The sequence below is a fragment of the Limanda limanda genome, chromosome 1 (assembly GCF_963576545.1).
Source record: "Limanda limanda chromosome 1, fLimLim1.1, whole genome shotgun sequence".
In the NCBI taxonomy this organism is placed as follows: domain Eukaryota; kingdom Metazoa; phylum Chordata; class Actinopteri; order Pleuronectiformes; family Pleuronectidae; genus Limanda; species Limanda limanda.
In genome coordinates this window covers 10,041,970-10,064,308 of record NC_083636.1, presented here as the reverse complement: position 1 = coordinate 10,064,308, position 22,339 = coordinate 10,041,970, and the positions used below count along the sequence as shown (strand labels likewise).

The 22,339-nt window shown below is 41.1% G+C and overlaps 1 protein-coding gene, 2 long non-coding RNA genes, 2 other non-coding genes and 2 pseudogenes across 5 annotated transcripts; 4 read left to right on the top strand and 3 right to left on the bottom strand.

Annotated features, from left to right (window-relative positions):
- Nucleotides 1–575: 575 nt before the first annotated feature.
- LOC132999785 (uncharacterized) lies at nt 576–2,180 on the top strand. Its single transcript, XR_009678166.1, has 3 exons — nt 576–641; nt 1,120–1,235; nt 2,138–2,180. It is a non-coding gene; the product is annotated as an uncharacterized LOC132999785 (long non-coding RNA).
- A 13,259-nt stretch (nt 2,181–15,439) lies between these two features.
- On the top strand, nt 15,440–15,630 carry LOC133014676 (U2 spliceosomal RNA). The gene has a single exon (XR_009681469.1). It is a non-coding gene; the product is annotated as a U2 spliceosomal RNA (small nuclear RNA).
- Nucleotides 15,631–16,702: 1,072 nt separating this feature from the next.
- On the top strand, nt 16,703–16,893 carry LOC133014746 (U2 spliceosomal RNA). Its single transcript, XR_009681485.1, has one exon. It is a non-coding gene; the product is annotated as a U2 spliceosomal RNA (small nuclear RNA).
- Nucleotides 16,894–17,085: 192 nt separating this feature from the next.
- On the top strand, nt 17,086–17,262 carry LOC133014770 (U2 spliceosomal RNA; annotated as a pseudogene).
- Nucleotides 17,263–17,519: 257 nt separating this feature from the next.
- Nucleotides 17,520–18,525, bottom strand: LOC132999762 (sodium-coupled monocarboxylate transporter 1-like). The gene is made up of 3 exons (XM_061069528.1): nt 18,444–18,525; nt 17,815–17,903; nt 17,520–17,726 (listed from the first exon to the last, which is right to left on the bottom strand). Exons 1-3 carry the CDS (start codon nt 18,508–18,510, stop codon nt 17,607–17,609), a joined length of 276 nt encoding a protein of 91 aa, XP_060925511.1. The 5' UTR covers nt 18,511–18,525; the 3' UTR covers nt 17,520–17,606.
- Nucleotides 18,526–18,816: 291 nt separating this feature from the next.
- Nucleotides 18,817–19,249, bottom strand: LOC132999778 (uncharacterized). Its single transcript, XR_009678165.1, has 3 exons — nt 19,144–19,249; nt 19,007–19,067; nt 18,817–18,875 (listed from the first exon to the last, which is right to left on the bottom strand). It is a non-coding gene; the product is annotated as an uncharacterized LOC132999778 (long non-coding RNA).
- Nucleotides 19,250–21,963: 2,714 nt separating this feature from the next.
- LOC132999771 (cytochrome c oxidase assembly factor 6 homolog) lies at nt 21,964–22,339 on the bottom strand (annotated as a pseudogene).

Sequence of the window (22,339 nt, the reverse complement as noted above, 5' to 3'; positions counted from 1 at the left end):
CGTTTAATATCCTCATTAGGACTTTGAGCTGTTACACGCCCCGCGTCGTAGGGGGCGACATGCACCTGTAAGGACAAAAATAACCACGAAGAAGAAGGTACCTTCCCGCTATGCCCATAGATGGCTATGCCTTCCCGCCTGTTGGTGTCGTACTTACTGAAGAAGGTGAAACATTTAACGGGTTAGTTTCGCTCGGGGACCGGACCGAGGCAAGCCCACCGGACGAAGCGGGGGTTTCGCCTCTTTATCCCGCAGAGAAGAGGAAGCCGGTGGCAAGTGCTCTGGTGCGGTTAGCTTAATCTGGTGAGTGCTAGTAAGCTAACACTAGCATGACATGTTAGCTTGCCTGCTACACCGTTAGCCTTTAAGAGTTCGGTCACATGGTGGAAAGCCTGTGTTTGAATTCGAGTGGCTCTCGGTGAGACGTTAACCAGTCCACCGACATTTTTCATCTATTATACTCCTTAATTACTCTATGAGCAGTGCAAACTTTCATCAGTGACGACGTTTTATTAACTACATCCACAGTTATGAAAGAGATGGATGTGACATTTGCACTTCGGAGAAAAGAAGTTGTCAAAAACAAGCCTCCCATCGACCAGAGGTTACAGCGATGTCCAGCTCTTTTCACCGAAAGCCGGGTTTGTATGACTTGAGTGTTCTCTAAAATGATTTCATGGCTTTGTGTCTTCTGAGTGTAGTGTAGAAAAAAATATTCAGTACTAGATTTTATGTACGACCATCTGGGAGTGGTCAAACAAATCTGGTGTTAAGGGTCAATCGAACATGGGTTTATACATTGTTTGATTTGTAGATCTAAATCTCTAATTAAAAAATTGGGGGTTTTCACTTTTCAGAACTTTTATATACAGAAAAAATCATAAATAGCACATTGGCGGAAATAAACACTGGCAAAAGCATCTTAGGTCTCATTAAGATGTTTTACTTTAAAGTACATGCCTGTTTGTCTTGATTGAGAAGCCTATTAAGAGCATTTTTATTCTGTTTGGGCTTTTTTAAGCAAATATAATCAGTCTATTAGACTTCATGTAAATGTACCTATTCAAACTGTGAAAGACAATAACTGAACTTTAATATGGGCTTCTCTCTCTCTCTCAGGAAAGGCTACAGGACCCATGCCACAGTGTCTGTCCTTCTTGGCTTCCTGCTCTTCCTCATCCCTGCCAGGCGACCCTTCTCCTCTTCCTCTTCCTCCTCCTGCTGTAGAAACACAGGTCAGCACCATTCACTCATGCATTTGGCAGTTTTGGATTTACCTGCACTTTGTCTTATCTCAGGCAGGTGGACGTGCTATTTGTCATGATATCCTATGTTTGGGTGAATTGAAAAACTTTATGTGGTGTGATCATGTATTTTTGGGCTTTATGAAAAATGAATAGCCAATGTACAATGCCTATAAAAAGTATTCATCCCCCTTGGATGTGTCAACCCTTTTGTTGCTTTTATACACAAAATCATGGTCAATATAATTTAAACTTTTGACAAGAATTTGCAAAAAAAAGCTTCTTTGATGTCAAAGTGAAAACAGATTTTTACAAACTAATGTAAATTAATTAAAAATATATAGTGTAAAATAAGTGTTTGCATGAATATCAAAAGAGCCAAATTATATTGACCATGATTTCATGTATAAAAGCAACAAAAGGGTGAAACATCCAAGGGGGCAGAATACTTTTTATAGGCATTGTATCTGCCTCAGGTCCGCCAGGTCAGAGAAACCTCTGCTTCCAGAGAAAAACAGTTCAACTCCAGTAAACCTGTTGTGCAACAGTGCGTGCGTGCACCTTGATTGTTGAGCATTTAGAAATAATATATTTTTTAAATTCTGAGATTAACATATGAGTTGGAACCGCAGGCTTTTGGCCGCCATGCTCTTTTCAAAGTGTTGTAGTATTTCCTCTGGGTCATTATCGAATAACAGCATCACTGATAACTTTGCTTCCCCCTTGTGGATCACTGCTGAGCTAATGTAATGTGCATGTGTTCCCTTCTCTTTATAAGAATTCATTTTTTATCTCTTCTTTCTTCTCCCCTTTCATCTCTCTTATTCATTTATTGTCTCTTTCTCCTCCACCCCCCCTTTGTTCTCCCTCTCACCCCCTTTCCCTCATACCAGTCGGAGACTCTGCGCCTCAACCCGCTGCGCACTTTGATCCCATCCACCATGTGCATGTCCATTTGGGGTCATGCTTCCAGTCGGGAACCCACCCCCCCAACGCCATCGTCTTCAGTTACGGCCACGTGAAGATAAGCGACATGGTACGACACACACACACACACACACACACATACACACACACAAAGTCCCATGCTCTCCGTGCACCTGCAGCATCAAAAGGCTCAAGGGTACAGTGAGTCAAAGTCGCTTTACGTAACCAGAAGGTTGAAGGATTCTTTAATTTCTTAATTCTTTGCAAACTGAAACATACTTTTTTATAGCTGAAAGTTTGTAGAGTATTTCTATTTGGTTTATTTTGTCTCTACATCTTTTCCCCCCTTTTTCTCCTCCAGGTGAAAGCAGGCTTCGGGGTGAACCTGATCGGCATGGCGGTGGTAATGTTGGCCATATCCACGTGGGGTGCTCTCCTCTTTAACCGGAACGAGTTCCCAGCCTGGGCAGAGGCCAGGAACGTCACTGGGGCCCACGTACGAAGGAGAGGGGGATGAATCAGTGAGAGACAGAAGGAGAGAAAGAGATGGATGGATTTGACAAGCTAATGGTACATGTTGTGCCGAGAGAATTGTCTCACTCAGAGTCTAGCCTTTCTTAGACCGATTAGACAGGACATGGACGGAGAGAAAAGGAGAGAGAGAGGGAAAAAAACTATGCTGTTCTTTTTAAAAATTAGAAATACATTTGTATCCATGAGCTGGTGTCACAAGGAATGCAGGACGTGAAACTGGCCACTAGGTGGAGCTCTGACTTCCAGGGAAAAACTTTTCTTTGCCCTCCATTAATCTGTGTGGGCTGTCAATGGAATCTCACATTTTGAAATTCATTTATCGCGATTAAAAGTTCGTTTTTCTTCTAAAGACTAAATCTTATAAAGGAACAAAGAATCACTTCAGACAGCGTGTATTTTAGACACTGTTGTTTAATTGTATTTTTTTTTAAACACAAAACTACACACAGCTGTGTTTCCAAAGAGGCTCAGGCCTATAAATCCTGGCCTTGTTAAACTAAACTGACATTCAAATCTGTCATGTTAAAGTGCAAACAAACAAATGTAAGCAGGAAGATCTCTGCTACTTTAACTGAATTGTGACAGACAGACAAGCATGTTCACATTTTCTGGAGCCAATGCTGCTCTCCTCTTCTGGACAATATGACCTGAGAGTGACAACAGCCGCTCACAGGGCTCTGTGGTAGCTGGGGTTGACAGGCGTTTCTTTGCTATTCCTATTCCGGCTGCTGGTTCAGAGGTGCTGCACCCGGGGGCATGGGGGGGTCTGGCTGCTGCTGATAGTTGATACCCTATCTTTTCTTTGCTGAAACGCGCTTCCTGGTATAACAGGAATGGCTGCAGAACAATGGGAGGCCGGTACCTGGATGGACCCGGGGGCGTGGTGGGGTATGGCTTCTGCTGCTGTGGTAACACAACTTCCTCTAGATTCAGAGTCACGTAGTTCTAGCTGTCAACATCCATTTTGTTGACCGTTGAACTGAAGAGGTTCACTCTGTCTCCGAGGTCAACTGAAGGAAGGATGTTCTGCATTTGACTGGTTTTCTGAGCTTTCCTCTGCCCGTGCAGCATATTATTTGTTGTATGCTTCGGTTCGGAAGGCTGAAGATGTTAGATGCACTCCTGTCACTATTATGTGTATTCAGCAGGGTTTGACTCCTGCTTTTCATATTAGACACATCTGGAAAGATCATTACGAGATGATAAGGTCATGAAATCTGAGAAAGTGCTACTCACTGAACTCCTGCGTTATGCCTATTGTAATGATCTTTATCAATGAAAATTAATTTGTGCATTTGCCAGGAACAGAAAACGCTTCTCACATTTGATCATAGCTTGAGTAATTGTCATAAAAACATATATTTTAATGAAATGTAGGACAAACATGTCTCGTTCTTGTTCCCCATGGAAGTGTGATTATTCCTCAGGCAGATTTGGGAACCTGCAGAAAAAAAGTGTCTTAGAAATGCTTGATACTGTATTTTTACACAAATTTTAAATGTAATTTGTGGCTTGGCGGTGATGCAGCAGTGACCTTTGACCCAGCGCCCACACTTCTTTGTAAATACATACAGATTTGTAATATAAAGATAACGTGCCTCTGACTGTTTGAAATGAAATGTTATATTCCTAAATTATGTGTTAAACCTCGATGTCTCATTTGTATCCATCTCAGAGACTCCATTTAGGACAGGGGGTGCCCACACTTTATAGGCTTGTGAGCTACTCTTGAAATGACCAGCTCAACAAGATTCCCCCCCCCCCGGTACAAAAATGTACTGGAATAAGAACAAATGAAGGTGATGCTGCATTGTTTCAAAATTCAAAGATTTATTGATAAACTAACAGGTAACATGGAGCTACAGATGGTTGTAACTTTTACTTAAATAACTATGTACAGTAGGCTCTCTCTCAAAGTTCTCAATCAATTAACAGATTTATTAATAAACTTAAATGTAACATGGAGCTATAGTTGGTTGTCACTTTTACTTAAATAACTATCTACTTTAGGCTCTCTCAAAGTTCTCAATCAATTAAGAGATTTATTAATAAACTTAAATGTAACATGGAGCTATAGTTGGTTGTAACTTTTACTTAAATAACTATGTACAGTAGGCTCTCTCAAAGTTCTCAATCAATTAACAGATGTATTAATAAACTTAAATGTAACATGGAGCTATAGTTGGTTGTAACTTTTACTTAAATAACTATCTACTTTAGGCTCTCTCTCAAAGTTCTCAATCAATTAACAGATTTATTAATAAACTTAAATGTAACATGGAGCTATAGTTGGTTGTAACTTTTACTTAAATAACTATGTACAGTAGGCTTTCTCTCAAAGTTCTCAATCAATTAAGAGATTTATTAATAAACTTAAATGTAACATGGAGCTATAGTTGGTTGTAACTTTTACTTAAATAACTATGTACAGTAGGCTCTCTCTCAAAGTTCTTTGCTTTTAGCTGTAAAATAGTTTGTAGTTCCAGGCCATGTGTAGAAAACGCATGTGATCTCTCTGTCCCTCTCTCAGACTGTCCATTCACTTCCCTGCATGTACAAAGCACAAGAAGCAATCGAGTTAAGAAACCAAACTAACAAGTACAGCTGTACATAGTCCTGAGCACACATACACATCAGAAGCTACAGCAAAATAGAATAAATTTCAATAGATTTAGAATAGCACAGCAGCAGCACAGGCACCCATACACCAGCAGAGCTATCCGTGGTCCTGAGCACATAGCAGAAGCCACAACACATTTAGCTTACATTTCAACATATTTAGAGTAGGGTACTGTTAAGGCGTGTTTTTTTATCCTATATAATGAGAGAAGCCGATCCAAGATTTTGGTTCAATCAAATGTTTTATTTAAAGATACAATGAAAAGTTATTCATAGCTATGGACAATTATCACAGCCCATGCTAATTAAGTTAGCAGTAGGAAGATGAAAATGGCCCCGAACAGCAGGAGTCGTGTATAGTTATAACAGTAGAATTGATGTGATTGGTTATGAATATTTGGAGGGGAGTCACCGCAAATCACTTTGGATCTCCCTTATTGGTCCAGCCGCAGTCCCACGCCTCTTGTCACCGAATCCAGGAAGTGACATAGCAGCTCTCCGTCATGCACCTACGCTACTCTACCGGTTGCTAGGGCAACTCTATCTACCCTGACAGTCTGATGTTGTCTCGTAATTCAGCCTTGAGTAGAAAGTGTCTTGCTCTAGCCATCTTGGCTGCACCAACTTAACCATAACAAAACTCTCTTCGACTCTCCTATCAGGACAGCTGTTAGACTGACCATCCTCGTGACGTACAAACATTCTTAGCAAATTCCAAATATTAAATATGATAAGCGAAAGGTTGAAAATAATGATTTGTATAAGGTAATGTTATTGACCCACTGCTCCTACCTCCCCTTCCGCCTTTATGAAAAGAGTCTGTGCCATTATGGTTTGAGAACCTATTATTGTGTGTGTCTGCTCCATCAAAACAATCTTGACTGTGAATGTGTAAACATTTGCATCCTCGAAACTAAACAATGTCATACTGACTTTGCCCCAGAAAGGACAGCTCCTTGAATTCTGTCTGATGTTGAATACAGCTAATGAAAATATGCTTTAATATCCAAGAAGTTAATTATGAGGACAACTAAAAGATACATTATTGGCACTAAACAGCAACGGTTATTAAATTAATTTGTATGTGCATTATATCTAGCTAAAACTACCTCTAGCTTTATTATTAAGAGTTCTTTCAGACACAACCTATAGTTAAAAGTTTGAAATTCCTAACAGTACCTACCTTATTCTGATGATTTGCACTGAATGGAGCCAGCCAGGGATGCATAGTCTGGACAGTAGCTGCTGATAGCCAGCCTCAAGCACACTTCCAAATGATCATCAGTCAAGGTGGAACGGTATTTGGACTTAATAATCTTCATGTGTGAAAAAGCTGACTCGCATAAATAGGTGGAGCCGAATAATGCAGTCAAAGAGGTAGCACATTTCCTCATGTTGGGGTACTTTTCCTCCGTGAGTAGGTTCCAGAATTGTCCATGAGCCCTGGACTTAAGCTGAATGTCAGCTTGTAGTGTCAAAATTTCATCCTCCACTCCAGATGAGTTCAGGTCAAACAGTGTTGCAATTTCTGATGCAAGTGAATCAACCTCAGCATCTTCTCGAAAAGGGAAGCACATGAATGTAGCGACTGGCTCCAGTAAAACAAAGTCTTGAAAGCGTCTGTCAAACTCTGACAGACAGTCATCAATCTGCTCTATGTAGCGTGCACTTTCAAGTTGCACATTCGCCTTGCCTTGCATCTCCAGCTCTGATGCGAGGTTCTTGAAGTTTGCCAAATCATGGCGCTGCATCTTTGAGGACAGATGTCGCATTTTCCGTTTGAAAGCATTAACGGAGCTGATCATATTGATAACGGTTTTGTCTTTTCCTTGCAGCTCTACATTAAGGTCATTCAACATGTTGGTCAGATCAGTTAAAAATGCTAAGTCTAGCAGCCACTGATCGTCATTCAGTTTGTTATATTCTGCATGTTTAGCTTCACGGGAAAACTCTTTAATCTCCGGACAGAGGTCTCGAAATCTTTGCAGGAATTTCCCTCGACTAAGCCATCTCACGTCAGTGTGTAGCAATAACTCTGAGTACTCACAGTCAGCCTTCTCAAGATGCGCACGGAATAGCCTTCTTTGAAGAGATCTGGCACGAATAGAACAGGCGATCTTCATTGCCACATCCATTATCTCCTTCATGTTGAGCATTTTTGCGCATAATGCTTGCTGGTGTATTATGCAGTGGTAGTTGAGGAAGTTCGGGAAATCATCGTCTTCCCTGCACTTGGCAATAAATCCCTTTGAGCAGCCAACCATCGCGGGAGCTCCGTCCGTGGTGATGGACACCAATTTAAACACTGGGAGCTGGGTTTTCTCTGTAAAGTCTTTGAAAGACAGAAAAATGTCCTCTCCTCGCGTGTGTTCTTTCAAGGGCAGTAATGTTAGCAGCTCCTCTTTTGCAGTCATATCGGGAAACACCATCCGAATAAAAATGCACAACTGGGCTGTGTCACTCACGTCTGTAGATTCGTCAAATTGCAGTGAGAAACACTCGCAGTCCGCGATATCCTTCCTTAGTTGCTCGGTTAAATCCTCGGCTATGGCTTCACTACGCCGTGTAATTGTACTTCTTGAAAGCTGGAGAGCTTTGATGGAAGATAATATTTCTGATTTGTTTTTAAAGTCTCTGAACAACGTGTCAGCTGCTTCAACGAATGCCTCTTTTACCATCTCTCCATCTTGGAAGGACTTTTTGTGCTTAATGATGCAGTGATTCACCCGGAATGATGCTTCGGTGGCTGCCTTTGCTTTTGTCGTCAGCTGTGAGAAACATGACTGCTGTCCGGACAACTGGGATTTTAATTCCTTCACCTTTTTCTTTCTCAGCTCGCTTTTCGGAGGGAAGTCAGTGTCGTAGTTTTTGTGACACGTCCGAAAATGCCGCTCCACATTTCCCTTCTTCGGAATAGCAGTGGTAGACTGGCAGATGAGGCAAACGCACTTCGAATACGGTAAGGTGAAAAAAAAGTCCTCCTCCCATTCCATATGGAAGTTATAGGTTTTTGACCTCTTACTTGGTCCAGCTCCCCCACTCATTTTAATACCCTTTCTTAAGTTTTATAAGAAATACATCAACTTGGAAGATTGCCAGGCCCTAATTCAGAATTCACAGTGTGTACACCTTGTAAGTATGGTATTAAGGGCGGGTACCTCAATGGGCGCGTCGCTTCGGTGTCACTTCCGGTCCGGTTCGGACCCGGAAGTGACACCTAAGCGACGCGACGCGCTAATCCCTAGAGCGCCGGCGCTTGGCTGTCACGTACTCTCTTAATCATTTTTTTAAGCTCCAACATGAACTGCAACAGCGTCCCAACATGTGTCTTTTTTGTCTCATATGTGCTGAGGATCATACAACTCACTCTACTTCAATTATTAATTTATTCATCCATCTTCAAGAACTTCTCCGCTGTTTCCTCCGTTCAACGTCGGCCGTGGAGGGTAAATTACGTGTGTGGAGAACACGTAGCCCCCCCTCTCTCTATTTATCTATGTGAGTGCCTGTGTGGCTGTAGTCACTACAGCCACACAGGCAGTGCGCACCTCTCTTTTTTTTTTTGCCGACACGCTGGAGCGGCGCACTGACAAGCTGTCAGCCCCGGTTGACGATCGCAACATCGTCCAGTGCAGGGGGCGTGGCGGCGGCAAAAAAAAAAGGTGGGGGGTAAGAGCGCCGGAGCGTCCACGTGACTCTAGTCCAGTCGTGCGATCGACACACACTGCCTTCGCGATCGACCGGTCGATCGCGATCGACGTACTGGGCACCCCTGATTTAGGACATTGTGCATGTACAAGAAGAATAAAACAAAAATCACATCAAACAATGAGTTTCTTTTTATTTATTCACTAAAAGCAAATCCGATTTGGAGATTTTGCCACCTGCGGCACTGTCCTGGAGAAAAAACCTTGGTCACTAATTATTAAGGCTATGTATGTATTTGGCTGCACAAAAACCTCAACCCAAACAACAGAACAACACTCTCCTCTGGAGACATTATACAATTGCTGCAAAGAGACATTTTGGTTTCAATCACAGAAAAATCATGTTCTGTATTAGGATGAGTGCTGACACAGATCCAGTATGAGTGTGTTCTGTACATCCAGATATACTTAACGCCTGCATTTATCAGAAGTATTACCTTCCCTAATTTAAAGTATGTCCACCCAGACAAATTAACAAATCATTTTCAGACAACTTGACTCAGAATTAATTGTGGATCTTTTCCCTCTTCCTTTCCTGTGGTTTCCTTTCATACAAAATGTACATACATGCAGGTCCAGCTGCTTGGTTTTGGTCGTCTGGTTCATGCTTTCATCGAACATCAGAACGAACGGACCGTTGTTTACATTAGAGAGAAAAGACCGGTGAATACAGCAGAAAGCAAAACGACAATTGGAAATGTTTCCATGGGACTCAAAAAAGTGTTGAACTTGGTTGTAGTTCAATGCTTTTTGAACTGGGAGCATTTCCGGGGTGTCGTTTTGCCATATGCAGCTGAAGCGTGTTTCTGTTTATGCACGTGTTGTGACATTTTGCAGCGCACATGTCTCAAATTGCTGAAGTTGTTTTCTTGACTTGCAGTGAGTTGAGCTCCCTCGGCCACCGTACTTTTACGATTGTAAACTATAGCAGTATGTATCAAACAAATACAATTTAAGAGATATAATATAAATCATAAATGAGCCAGTTTAGCTTGAAGCAAGCTTTAAAAATATGGATAAGTTCTTGACTTCTTTTTATTAGGTTTAACTTGAAATAAGGATTCATGTATCCTGGTAAAAACACTAGTCCGATCCCACCCCGTCCATGGTCACACAAATACAAAAATAGGAATAACAAAGAAGGTGATCAATAAATCAATCAACCTCAACCTTTATATCTTTGCATCTGAGCATCTTAAATATAATATGTTGAATCTAAATTAACATACATGTACATCACATTTAACCATAATAAACCATGTCTCTATATCCAGTAACCCCAGTGAAGTGTAACAGTAGCTTTAACTAATGTATACAAGTTAAATTTGTGATTTGTTTGATCAAAGAAAAACGTATCGGATATATTTTCCTTCTGAGGAAGCCTCTATTCACAAAACACCCCTTTGTCACTGAGCTGCATGTACCCAATTTCAACAACCACCGATTGACAATATATTCACACAGGTGAATATGTGTGTGTGTGTGTGTGTGTGTGTGTGTTTGGGTGAGTGAGTCTCACACACTTGGCATGAAAATGTCTGCTGTTGATCAACTCTCTCTCTCCCTCCCTTTCTTTTTCTTCTTCCCTCGGCCACAGTGACGGAGAATAGCCCCACTGGTTGACATGGTGCGCAGCACAAATCTATCTCAGTTTGTGTGCCTGTGGTCTCTACTTGATATAGATACTGTACTTGATGAATAACTATATACATGGACCAGAATTAGATTGAAGTTGTCATTTTATTAAAAAATATAAGTTTATGTTTGTTCAAATGTGTGTGTGGTGACAATAAAGATGTTGAAAAGAACTAATTCCGTCTCCGGCTGTGTGGGAGAGCCTCCTGGCAAGCACCACTTCCACAGACATTATTTAAAAATGTTGGTATTTTGTTACCTCTGGAATAATCATCACAACTGGTTGAAAATAAATACCTATATCTGGTCACCCTTTTACTAGCAGTGTGTATTTGTACTTTTTTACCAAGTTTCAGGAATATAAATTGACAGCTAATATAACTTGTCAAAATGGCAGAAGAAACTTTTTCTCCTGTCCATGGGTAGTGGTCATATACCTCTGTTTTGATAATGATATGTAATGATTAGTGTATGTTCATATGAGAGTATCTTTAAACCTAATAACCTTATAACTCATTATGTTGACAAATAGGAATAGAAACCTGTAACTTCCTCCACTGCACAGCTGAGGAACATAATTTGGCTGTGGCTATAAGGCCTATTTTAATGTAATGGAACTGCTTGGGCTTGGTGGAGGAATGTGCTCTATCTACTGAGTGCATTTGTAGTTCCTCGTGTTACCATTTTCACTTGACCTGTTCCAAGAAAAGAAAATGACAATAAATCTCCAGGATTAGATTGAAGTTGTCATTTTATTTTGAATAAATATATATCTGTGTACGTGCAGTGAAGGTGAAGAACAATCCCAGCTGAAGGTCTTCAGATCAATCTGGAGAGTTCAAGAATCATCTTCTCCTTAGCCTCTTCCTCGCTTTTCCCTGTAAGCAAACATGGGGGGTACACACACACGCACACACACACACACACACACACACACACACCACACATACAGAAATATCCATATTAACTGTTGCAGGACCTGCGTTGAAACCTCCCTAAGTGTATTTGTGATGCAAAATGCTGGAAATCCTCTTTTCCAATTTAGATTGGTTCACTGGTCAAGTGACAGTAAATACAAATCATTCCAGGAACAAAACTAAGTGAGTCACAGAGGAACAATTTAGAAGTGCCGTCTCAGACACTGCTCGATAGATGACGGCACAACACTTGTGAATGTTTAATCAAACTCTGGTGAAGTTAGCCACCTACTTTCTGTACAATGAGCTCGGCCACAACTATTGGCCTCTGTTCCTTCGTGAATATCATGAAGGCGCTTGGCGGCTTGTTAACGTATAGCACGTCCTTGGGGCCCGGTGGTCGGTAAACCTTTCTCTTTCTATGGGAAAACAGAAAATCACACAGGCAGGGATGAGTTTCTGTGTGTGAAACTGAGAGCAAGGAAACAAAGAATAAAATTGACATAAATAAGAAATAAATATATGAAATATAAGGTGAGTTTGATTTGATTTTGAGCCTGGCTTTGTTGTGGTCAGACACAGATGATGAACCAGTCAAGTGGACTTACTCTTGAGGGGGGCGGTTCACTGGAGGATCATTAGGAACAACAGGAGCTGTATTGGATTCAAAATTGTATTTCACCATTCCATCCCTACATAGACACAATCAGGGAGACACATTAGCTGAGTGAACAACTGGGTTGGAAAATACACACAGAGGCTCACAGTTGTATGTTTGTTTGCATTTCTGCATGTGATACTTACATGGATCCAACAGGCTCCATGTTCCCCTGGCCAAGAGGGAAATTCACAACAGGGACGTTGTCGAACTAGAAACATGAACAGACACAAGGTTTCAGTTACTGCCTGAAAGAGCTGCAGTGGAGTAAAAACACAGCCTGTACAATGTATACCAAACCAGCCCTTTATATAATGTATAGCAGTGTTGTGCATATGTCGTTCATATTTTTCGTTAACAGGCCATCATGAGAAATGCCAGGAGCGAGAGAAAATGTTTGTTTGTGTGTCAGAGCAGAAGCTGCAGCTGGTTTGTACCGAGCTGGAGTTTCTGTGTCCTCCTCAACTCGGACCTGCTCTCAATGGAACTAATAAACACTTGTCACTAGTTATCAGGACCTGATCAGCACATGAAGTCACTGGTGTTTGTTTGTTCCCTCCAGAGTTGATGAGGCTGCATTTAAACATCTTGAAAACTGACTCGTCAACATGTGCTCAGTACAAAACGAGAAGCTCAGTCAGGACTCTGTTAAAGTGAGCGGAGCGACACGCAGACATGACCCGACACCATCGATTCATAACAAAACACACCATCGTACGTTTGTCACCAAAATCATCCCAATCCACTGATGTGTACTAGTTGATATCCTACCTGTTGTTCACTGCACTGAGCTGCCCCGTTGTACGACAGGAACGGCTGCAGGTTAATTTGAGGCGGACACCTGAAAGGACCAGGTGCAGCATCAAGTCCAGGTGCAGGCAGGACTGGCTGCTGCAGGCTGGGAGGTCCTGCAACCAGGGGCATGGGGGGGTCTGGCTGAGGCTGCTGGGGGCACAACACCTCCTCCGCTTCGGCATCACCAAGATGAGGAGAATCAGTCTTCTCAGCAAACAGTTCATGCACCAAGGCGTGGTCTATGTCGAACTCGACCCTTTTCTCCAGCTCTTCTATCAGTACGTTAACGTCCATTATTTTTGTAGATGATAATATTTATACCCTGTCAAAGCAAAATGAGGTTAAACTGTAGAGGTTCACTCTGCAGGTGTCTCTGAGGTCAAGTGAAGGAAGGATTTGCTGCATTTGCATCGTTTCAACGGTCTGTGCTTTAAGTATCGTCACCTTCCTGAAATAATGGCCTAAGTCATTTTTTGACAAAAAATATTTGTTGGCCTAAATCATTTCCTCATGATTCTCATCACCTCTGGCCTACATCCTCAGTTGAACAGATCATGCAATTATACCCGTGTAGAATAATGGCCTATGTCAAGAGTGTGACTAAGGCCGTTTTATTTAAGTCAAAAGACATTGAGACTTAGGTAGTTTTACAAGCTTTTCAAGACTGCAGCTGCATCACGAAGAACTAAAATCTACCTAGCCACTAAAGTTATTTCCATGATTCAGGGCTCGTTCCCTATTGATAAGTGATGAGGTTTACTATAATATAGGCTAGGCTATTAATATTGCATAGTAATTTTGTCTTTTTAGTCAGCATTTTAGTCAGCAAAATAGCTAGGTCCATGAAGCAAGCATTTGCCAAAGAGTGGAATGGCTCCAGAATCTGTGGCTGTTACAAGTGATCTTCTGTTATTGATATTCTGTTAACAATATTTCATCTACAGTTTTTATCAAATTTTTTCCACATTACAGAGCTAATTAAGAAAGATTTGAATACCGTATTGTACTTTAACAGCTAGAAATTATGTGTTTAACTAAAATATTACAAAGGATCCTCTTTACCACAGCTTGTGCACCCTTAGGGTGATCACACATTTATGACTGTACACTTCAAAGGGATGAAAGGTTTTTCCTTTTTTGTAGGAGATGCACTTGACAATTCTGACTCCAATCAGGCCTAATCCACTGAAAATGACAATGAGGCAAGCGTTGAAGCGATGAAGCAGCAGGTACCAGGCATAGACTCTGTTTCAGATGGAGCAGACAATACCTTAAACACTCCTGTTGATGTTGTTGAAGATGCCAAGCAGACACATCCACACCATGAAGAGGAAATATCTGATGATGATGAGAATGATGTCGCAAGCAGACTATACCCCATCCTTTGATGAGTCCTTTGAAGGTGTAATCAAAGACCATCAACAACTCTACAAGATCAAAGTCAAACACAGAAATACCTTGTTGCAGGGCACACACAAACACATCAGAACAGTAGGTGGCTGTAGTCAGGGTGTCAGTCACTTAAGTGGGTAAAGAAAGAAACAGGAAGCGGTTCCATTCAACGGGGGAAATGTTCTTTGAGGTTGTTTATTTTAAAATTGAAGATGTGTATCAATCCACACTTTTTTCAGTTTGATTCATCTTTGAGTCCCTTGAACTGACAGTTGAGCAATTTTTAGGAGTTAAATTAGATAAAACAGACGATTTTATTACAGCCTTTCATATGAAAATACAACATTGCATCATGGGAAATCTAACCACTCTTTCCCTGAATTCCTGTTTTTATCTGATTTATTTCCCCCTGTTTTGAGTAACATACTTAAAAAAATGAAGACAATGTGTCAATCAATCACGATGAAGGGCGCAGCAATGACAAATGACCTGAGGAGTTATTGTCAACGTGTTGTTCATACTCCAGGACAGTAGGTGGCAGCAGTCAGGAACTGTCGCTAACAAACTATTAGCAAAAAAAAAAACAGGAAGTGGTTCAATGCGGATGCGGGGATTGCTTTTTGTCGTTTTTTTCCAATTTCAGATTTGGATTAAACCACTTTTTTTCAATCTGATTCATCTTTGATTCACTTGATCTCACCGTTGAGCCGTTGTGTGTTTTTTCGGAGTTAAATAGATAAAAGAGACGATTTTAGTTCATCCTTTCGTATGTAAATGTCGAATTGCATGATGGGAAATCTATCACATGAAATAATGTGAACAATCTTTGTCAGCTTTTGTATGAAACACCTAGTTCTGTATTTGTTTCACTTGTCAGATCGTTGGATTCCCAGTGATTCAGTGACTTATTTTGTTCCAGTTTGACGGACTGTGTTTAGAACGTGTTTTCAGACCTCTGAGTGAAGGGGACTGGGAGGAGAGTGGGTTTGATTCCTCGGTCTCTTCGTCAGTATCGCTTCTCGGCCTTTTGGCTAAGATCAAGTGTAGTATCTGTTCTTATCAGTTTAATATCTGATACGTCCCCTACCCGGGGACCATATATTAAATTGATTTTTGGAACTGGGAGATGGAATAGGGGCTTGCTCCGTCCACTCCACGCATCGACCTGGTATTGCAGTACCTCCAGGAACGGTGCACCCCCCTCACTCTGTTTAAAGCAATCCAACAATTCACATTAAAGCGTGGTAACATCATTTTTATGTTAAGTTTCATATTGAGCATTGGCAGATGATTGAATGTAGGAATATTAGATCATTTAATACTATGTTATTTGTATACAAAGTGCTTTACAAATATTTTATAATTATCAATGTATTGAAAGGTCAAAGGGAATATTAATAGAAGCTTGCTGAGCCACTGCCTTTTTCTGTTTGCACAATAAGACACACTTGGATCACATATCAGTTTATAGCATAGACAATTTAATACAAATACAGACTAGATATACATAATAAACAGCCGTCACTACAGACAGAAAATATTTCTGTAAAGAAATGTTCTTGAGTAAAGTGCGTATAGGATATTGCAGAAGGACATATACATATTCTTGAAGTATATTGGCAGATGAGGGATTCAATACGAATGTTAGTAGAAAAATGACAATTGTTATTTATATATATATATAAAAAATATATATATATGTATATATAAAGGGGCATAATTTCCTACTAGTATATTATAGAGCATTACATTTGTGAAAACGTGTTTGAAAGTTAAGTTAAAGCCTTAATGCTTTTTTGGGAAGGTTTTGTGACGGGAACTTTGGGGAAGCTGTCGAAAGGAGAACTCAGGTAACAGCTGAAAAATGTGCTTTGAGTTTTTTGTCTTTTTTTTCTGAATTCCAGATTTGGATCAAACCACATTTGTTTCAGTCTGATTCAACTTCGAGTCACCTGAACTGACTGTTGAGCTGTTGTGGTTTTTTTCAGAGTTAAATTAGATAAAAGACACGATTTTAGTTCAGCCTTTCATATGTAAATGCAGAATTGCATGATGGGAAATCTACAACAAGAAATAATGTGAACAATCTTTGTCAGCCTTTGTATAAAACACCTAGTTCTGTATTTGTTTCACTTGTCAGATCGTTGGATTCCCAGTGATTCCGTGACTTATTTTGTTCCAGTTTGACGGACTGTGTGTAGAACGTGTTTTCAGACCTCTGAGTGAAGGGGACTGGGAGGAGAGTCGGTGTGATTCCTCAGTCCCTTCATCAGTATCGCTTCTCGGCCTTTTGTCTAAGATCAAGTGTAGTATCTGTTCTTATCAGTTTAATATCTGATACGTCCCCCACCCGGGGACCATATATTAAATTGATTTTTGGAACCAGGAGATGGAATAAGGGCTTGCTCTGTCCACTCCACGCATCGACCTGGTATTGCAGTACCTCCAGGAACGGTGCACCCCCCTCACTCTGTCTAAAGCAATCCAACAATATACATTAAAGCGTGGTAACATCATTTAAGTTCTCAGTTTCATAATGTAGGTATATTAGATCATTTAATATTACGTAATTTGTATACAAAGTGCTTTACAAATATTTTATAATTATCAATGTATTGAAAGGTCAAAGGGAATATTAATAGAAGCCTGCTGAGCCACTGCCTTTTTCTGTTTGCAACAATAAGACACACTTAGATCACATGTAAGTGTGGTCCCCTACCCGGGGACCATAAATTAAATTGATTTTTGGAACTGGGAGATGGAATAGATGCTTGCTCCGTCCACTCCACGCATCGACCTGGTATTGCAGTACCTCCAGGAACGGTGCACCCCCCTAACTCTGTTAAATAGTAAGCGAGGGCTGGTTAGGTCATCAGGGCGAAAGATTTACTGTGTAAATAAACAGCCACTCGAATATATTTCCAACCTGACAGTCAGACCTTTGGACTGTCTGCAAAAGCTCATACAAACTATGTCCTCAGGACTTAATTTGTTTATTTATGTTTGGGCCCTTTAAACAGCAAAGTGCCCACAGATAAATGTTGTATTGTACGATGTATTTTAATTATATTGTAACACAGAGTCACACACCTTTTTGAACTCATTGATTGAAATTTCTTTAATTAGAAAAACAAGACTTGATGCAATCTAGAATAACATCGCTAATAAAATGTTCATCTCATGAGGGAGGGCGGCTTTTTGTCGTGTCCAGCTCAACATCACAGAAAGCAGGATTTGTGTTGCCAAGTTTTTTGTCGCAATCCGTGGTGAGGTCAAGTCGTCCTGTACGTCTCATGAGCTGAAGACGGAAGAGCACAAAGCAGAAGTCAACCTGCAGCTCTGAGAGTCCAGAGCCTTCGATATTGGTTCACTGCTGCAGTACTTACTCTGTCTTTGATACACCTGATCAGGTGATAAAGAGTTGTGTCCTCTTTCATTAATGTAAGTCTTGATTCCACCTTCTGACCCCAGCCTCCTGAAATGCACATTAACAAAACATCAACACAATGTCAAGGGTAAGTACGGTGTTACTCACGTTACATTAGTGCCCTTTACTTACTTCTCATTACTTAGTTTAATAAAGTCATATAATTTGACAAATGCACTTGTTTTGCATATACCTATATGTACTGCATAAAACTTTTCATGCAGTACATATTCAGCAATTCTTTTTATAGGCGTTTTTGGTTCAGGCTGGTGATGATGATGATGAAAGTCATTCTGAAACTATTTTGCCTATCTGAATATTTCTAGATTAGATTAGTTTGACTATCCAGTTAAATCAGACAAACTAGTTTCCCTAAATCTGAAAGAACAAGTTAATTTCACTTGCCATTTTTAAGTTGGAAAAAATCAAGTAAATACAAGTTTTAGGTGAAATTAACAATCATAAATAAAGTAAACTTAACTTAAGACTAACTCACAGTTTTCCTACATTTTTTAAAAGTAAGATCAACTTGTCAAATTTAATAGAGGGTCAGTCAGAGAGATATGATTTTACAAAAATGTTATTTACCTGTGAACAGGCTGACTATCAGTCCCACACTAATTGCCACTATGGTTCCAATAGGGCTGAAGTACATGTATGACAGAGAGTACCAGTTATCTGTCGGGTCAAGTCAGGAGTGGGAGGGTATATCTGAGCTCCGATGCCCACCCACAGGGACATGACCAGCCCGGCCACAAGACCTGACAAAGCTCTCTGGAACAGATTTTAATCACTGGAAAAATTTTGTTTAAGTTGCACTTCATTTGATTTATGATACAGAGAGGTTTCAGCAAATGATTTGGGAAGTAATTAAATGCTACAAGGCTACATTATTAATAACTTAAACTATCCGAGAATGAATCGATCGCTTACTTTGGAATTGGCAAATGGACAGAGGATACCCAGTGTGAACAGACCAAGTAAAGTTCCACCGATGATCCCAAATATACTGATGGCTGCCTGCATGAAGAGGCACATATCAATTAAATTGCAGGGCTGATTCCTGAACCAAAGGTAGAACTGTTTGTATTGAATATTTAATGTACATGCATCCATCCATATGTGTGTGTATGACAATAGTTCCACTCTACCTGTAAAACCTCTCCAATCACTGAAGCCAGTCCAGCCATTCCAATGCCCCATATACAAGACCTGCAAACATGAGTGGTTTCAGCACTGAATGACCACTCAACTCACTCAGGTGAAATGTTTTGGCCGATCAACTCACTCAGTCCTTTAGAGGTGCGGGCCAACTGTTTCTCAGACATGTTAGTGTACGGTTTGATCAGGTCCTCCACTGTCACTGCAGCCAGTGCATTGATGCTGGAAGACACTGTGCTGGGAGTGATGTCAAAAATCACATGCAATTTAGTTGATATATACACACAACTCTCTGTCTTGTATTCCCATTTCATAGCACTGAACATCTAGCCTGGGTGCCAGACGAATTTAGCCCCGCCCACAACATTTGTTGTTCGGGAAGTTCGGTATGGCATCGCTCCGTTGGGGAGAAACTATGCTCGTACAGAAGCTGTACGGACCAATCAGATCGTCAGGGCGGGCTTTATACGATGATTGACAGATGATCTACAGTGACGTAATCAACCACGTCACCAGAGAGCGCTGCCTGCAGAGCTGAGATGTGTCAATGCTGCCATCGAGTCTGTTCCAGCAGACATCGACAGCGAATTCATTTTGAAAGAGGAACAGAGGAACGTGATCAAGGCATTTGTAGATCGAACAGATGTTTTTACCGTCCTCCTACGGGATTCATAAAAAGTTTAATTTATAAGCTGGCCCCGATGCTGCAGCCACACAAGCAGTCATATAAATAAAAAGAGAGTGGGGGGGGGGGGGGCGCTACGCTCCTCAGCACATATGAGACAAAAAAGACACAAGTTGGGACACTGTTGTAGTTAATGTTGGAGCAACAAGGAAGTGTAAAACGATTAGCTGCCGTTTCTCCTCCTCGCTGGCTCCTGCAGAACCATGACAGACGGATCTCTCTCAGAGCCCCGGTCCCGGGCCGGTCGCGGTCCCGGTCCCGGGCCGGTCGCGAGGCTCTGAGAGAGATCCGTAGCGGGCTTCTTCACGCCGCCGCCGGCCGGGGCTCTCACAAGCAGCCCTGGTCTCCAGCTGCTTCCTGGGGGCTTTGCCTCCGGTGGATATACGAGCGGCATTAGCAGCATTTCCATTGATTTATTTAGAGAATAAATAAACTCGTGAAACAGACAACTCACAACAACTATGCGTCGCTTGACATACGTTACATACTACGTTGCTCTGATTGGTTGTAGGTCTATCCAATTGAGCGAAGAGGCATTTTGTTTCCTGGTTCTGTTGAAACACGCCCCATAATCACAGCCCAATGGAGCGGTCTCAGACTCATATTCAGAGCAGAAGCTGCAGTTGGTTTGCAGGGGGCGTGGTGACGTCTACCTGCTGCCCGCTCAGAGGGGCTTCATCCTGGGGCATGGTGGGGTCTCGCTTCTGCTGCTAGTGCTGCTGTTGTTACACCACTTCCTCAAGATTTAGAGTCACGTACTTCTAGCTGTAAACATCCATTTTGTTGACCGTTTAACTGAAGAGGTTCACTCTGTCTCTCGCGTCAACTGAAGGAAGGATGTGCTGCATTTGTAGCATCTGTATTTGACTTGTTTTCTGAGCTTTCCTCTGCCCGTGCAGCATATTATTTGTCGTATGCTTCGGTTCGGAAGGCTGAAGAGGTTAGATGCACTCCTGTCACTATTATGTGTATTCAGCAGGGGTTGACTCCTGCTTTTCATATAAGACACATCTGGAAAGATCATTACGAGATGCTAAGGTCATGAAATCTGAGAAAATGCTACTCACTGAACTCCTGAGTTATGCCAATTTAATAATCTTTATCAATGAAAATTAATTTGTGTATTTGCCAGGAGCAGAAAACACTTTTCACATTTGATCATAGCTTGAGTAATTGTCATAAAAAGATATATTTTAATGAAATGCAGGACAAACATGTCTGGTTCTTTTTCCCCGTGGAAGTGTTACTATTCCTCAGGCAGAGGAACCTGCAGAAAAAAAGTGTCTTAGAAATTCTTGATACTGTATTTTTACACAAATATTAAATGTAATTTGTGGCTTTTTTTATATCACTACATTATAACTGTAGGCAGAATCAGAAGCGTACATTGGTCTTTTGTGATTTATTCAGTTCTGCTGATGGTTTCGTACATCTCGGTGGTGTTGCAGCGGTGACCTTTGACCCAGCGCCCACACTTCTTTGTAAATACATACAGATTTGTAATATAGATAACGTGCCTCTGACTGTTTGAAATGAAATGTTATATTCCTAAATTATGTGTTAAACCTCGATGTCTCATTTGTATCCATCTCAGAGACTCCATTTAGGACATTGTGCATGTACAAGAAGAATAAAACAAAAATCACATCAAACAATGAGTTTCTTTTTATTTATTCACAAAAAGCAAATGTGATTTGGAGATGTTGCCACCTGCGGCACTGTCCTGGAGAAAAAACCTTGATCACTAATTATTAAGGCTATGTATGTATTTGACTGCACAAAAACCTCAACCCAAACAACAGAACAACACTCTCCTCTGGAGACATTATACAATTGCTGCCAAGAGACATTTTGGTTTCAATCACAGAAAAATCATGTTCTGTATTAGGATGAGTGCTGACACAGATCCAGTATGAGTGTGTACTGTACATCCAGATATACTTAACGCCTGCATTTATCAGAAGTATTACCTTCCCTAATTTTAAGTATGTCCACGCAGACAAATTGACAAATCATTTCAGACAACTTGACTCATGGATCTTTTCCCTCTTCCTTTCCTGTGGTTTCCTTCCATACAAAATATATCAGTGTTAGTGATGCCACACGCCGCTGTCATTTAGAGTTATTTTTCTGTATGCTGTCCCGCTGCACCTTATTTCTCTATACAAATAAATAACAAAACTGCTCCCCCAGTCCTGAACCTGTGTGAATGAGGCTAAAAGCCATTCAGTCTGCAGATTTTCACCATCTGCTCTCCAGTTGTTAGGAGGGCTGTTGGGCGCCTTGGGCAGGTGTGAAGCCTTCATTGAGCATCTTCTCCTTGTATTTCAAGTAGTCTCTCCTCTAGGTGAAGTATCTGTGAAAAACAGAGAAGATGAGTCCTGCGATAAACCTGAAGCTCAGTTTTAGGTAGTGTGTGTTCTTCAATCAAACAGATTTCTAGGTGTTTGAGGGACTGCTCTCAACGCCAACGTCTAAATGTAAACCCAAGGATTACCCACTGCGCAGGGCATTTCGCCTCAAATTCGCTCTGGAAGTTCTGGCAGGATGCAGTTTTGTCATCCTTGTCATCCAGACATTTTCACAGCAGGTCCCTGGCATCCCAGCAGGCCTTTCTCTCTGAACTCGGACCCGGCAT

Coding starts and splice junctions, on each gene's coding strand:
- LOC132999762 (XM_061069528.1), bottom strand. CDS start 18,510: ATGTACTTCAGCCCTATTGGAACCATAGTGGCAATTAGTGTGGGACTG. Junction 17,904..18,443: donor GATAGTCAGCCTGTTCACAG/GTAAATAACATT, acceptor TGTGCATTTCAG/GAGGCTGGGGTCAGAAGGTG. Junction 17,727..17,814: donor TCAGGTGTATCAAAGACAGA/GTAAGTACTGCA, acceptor TTCCGTCTTCAG/CTCATGAGACGTACAGGACG.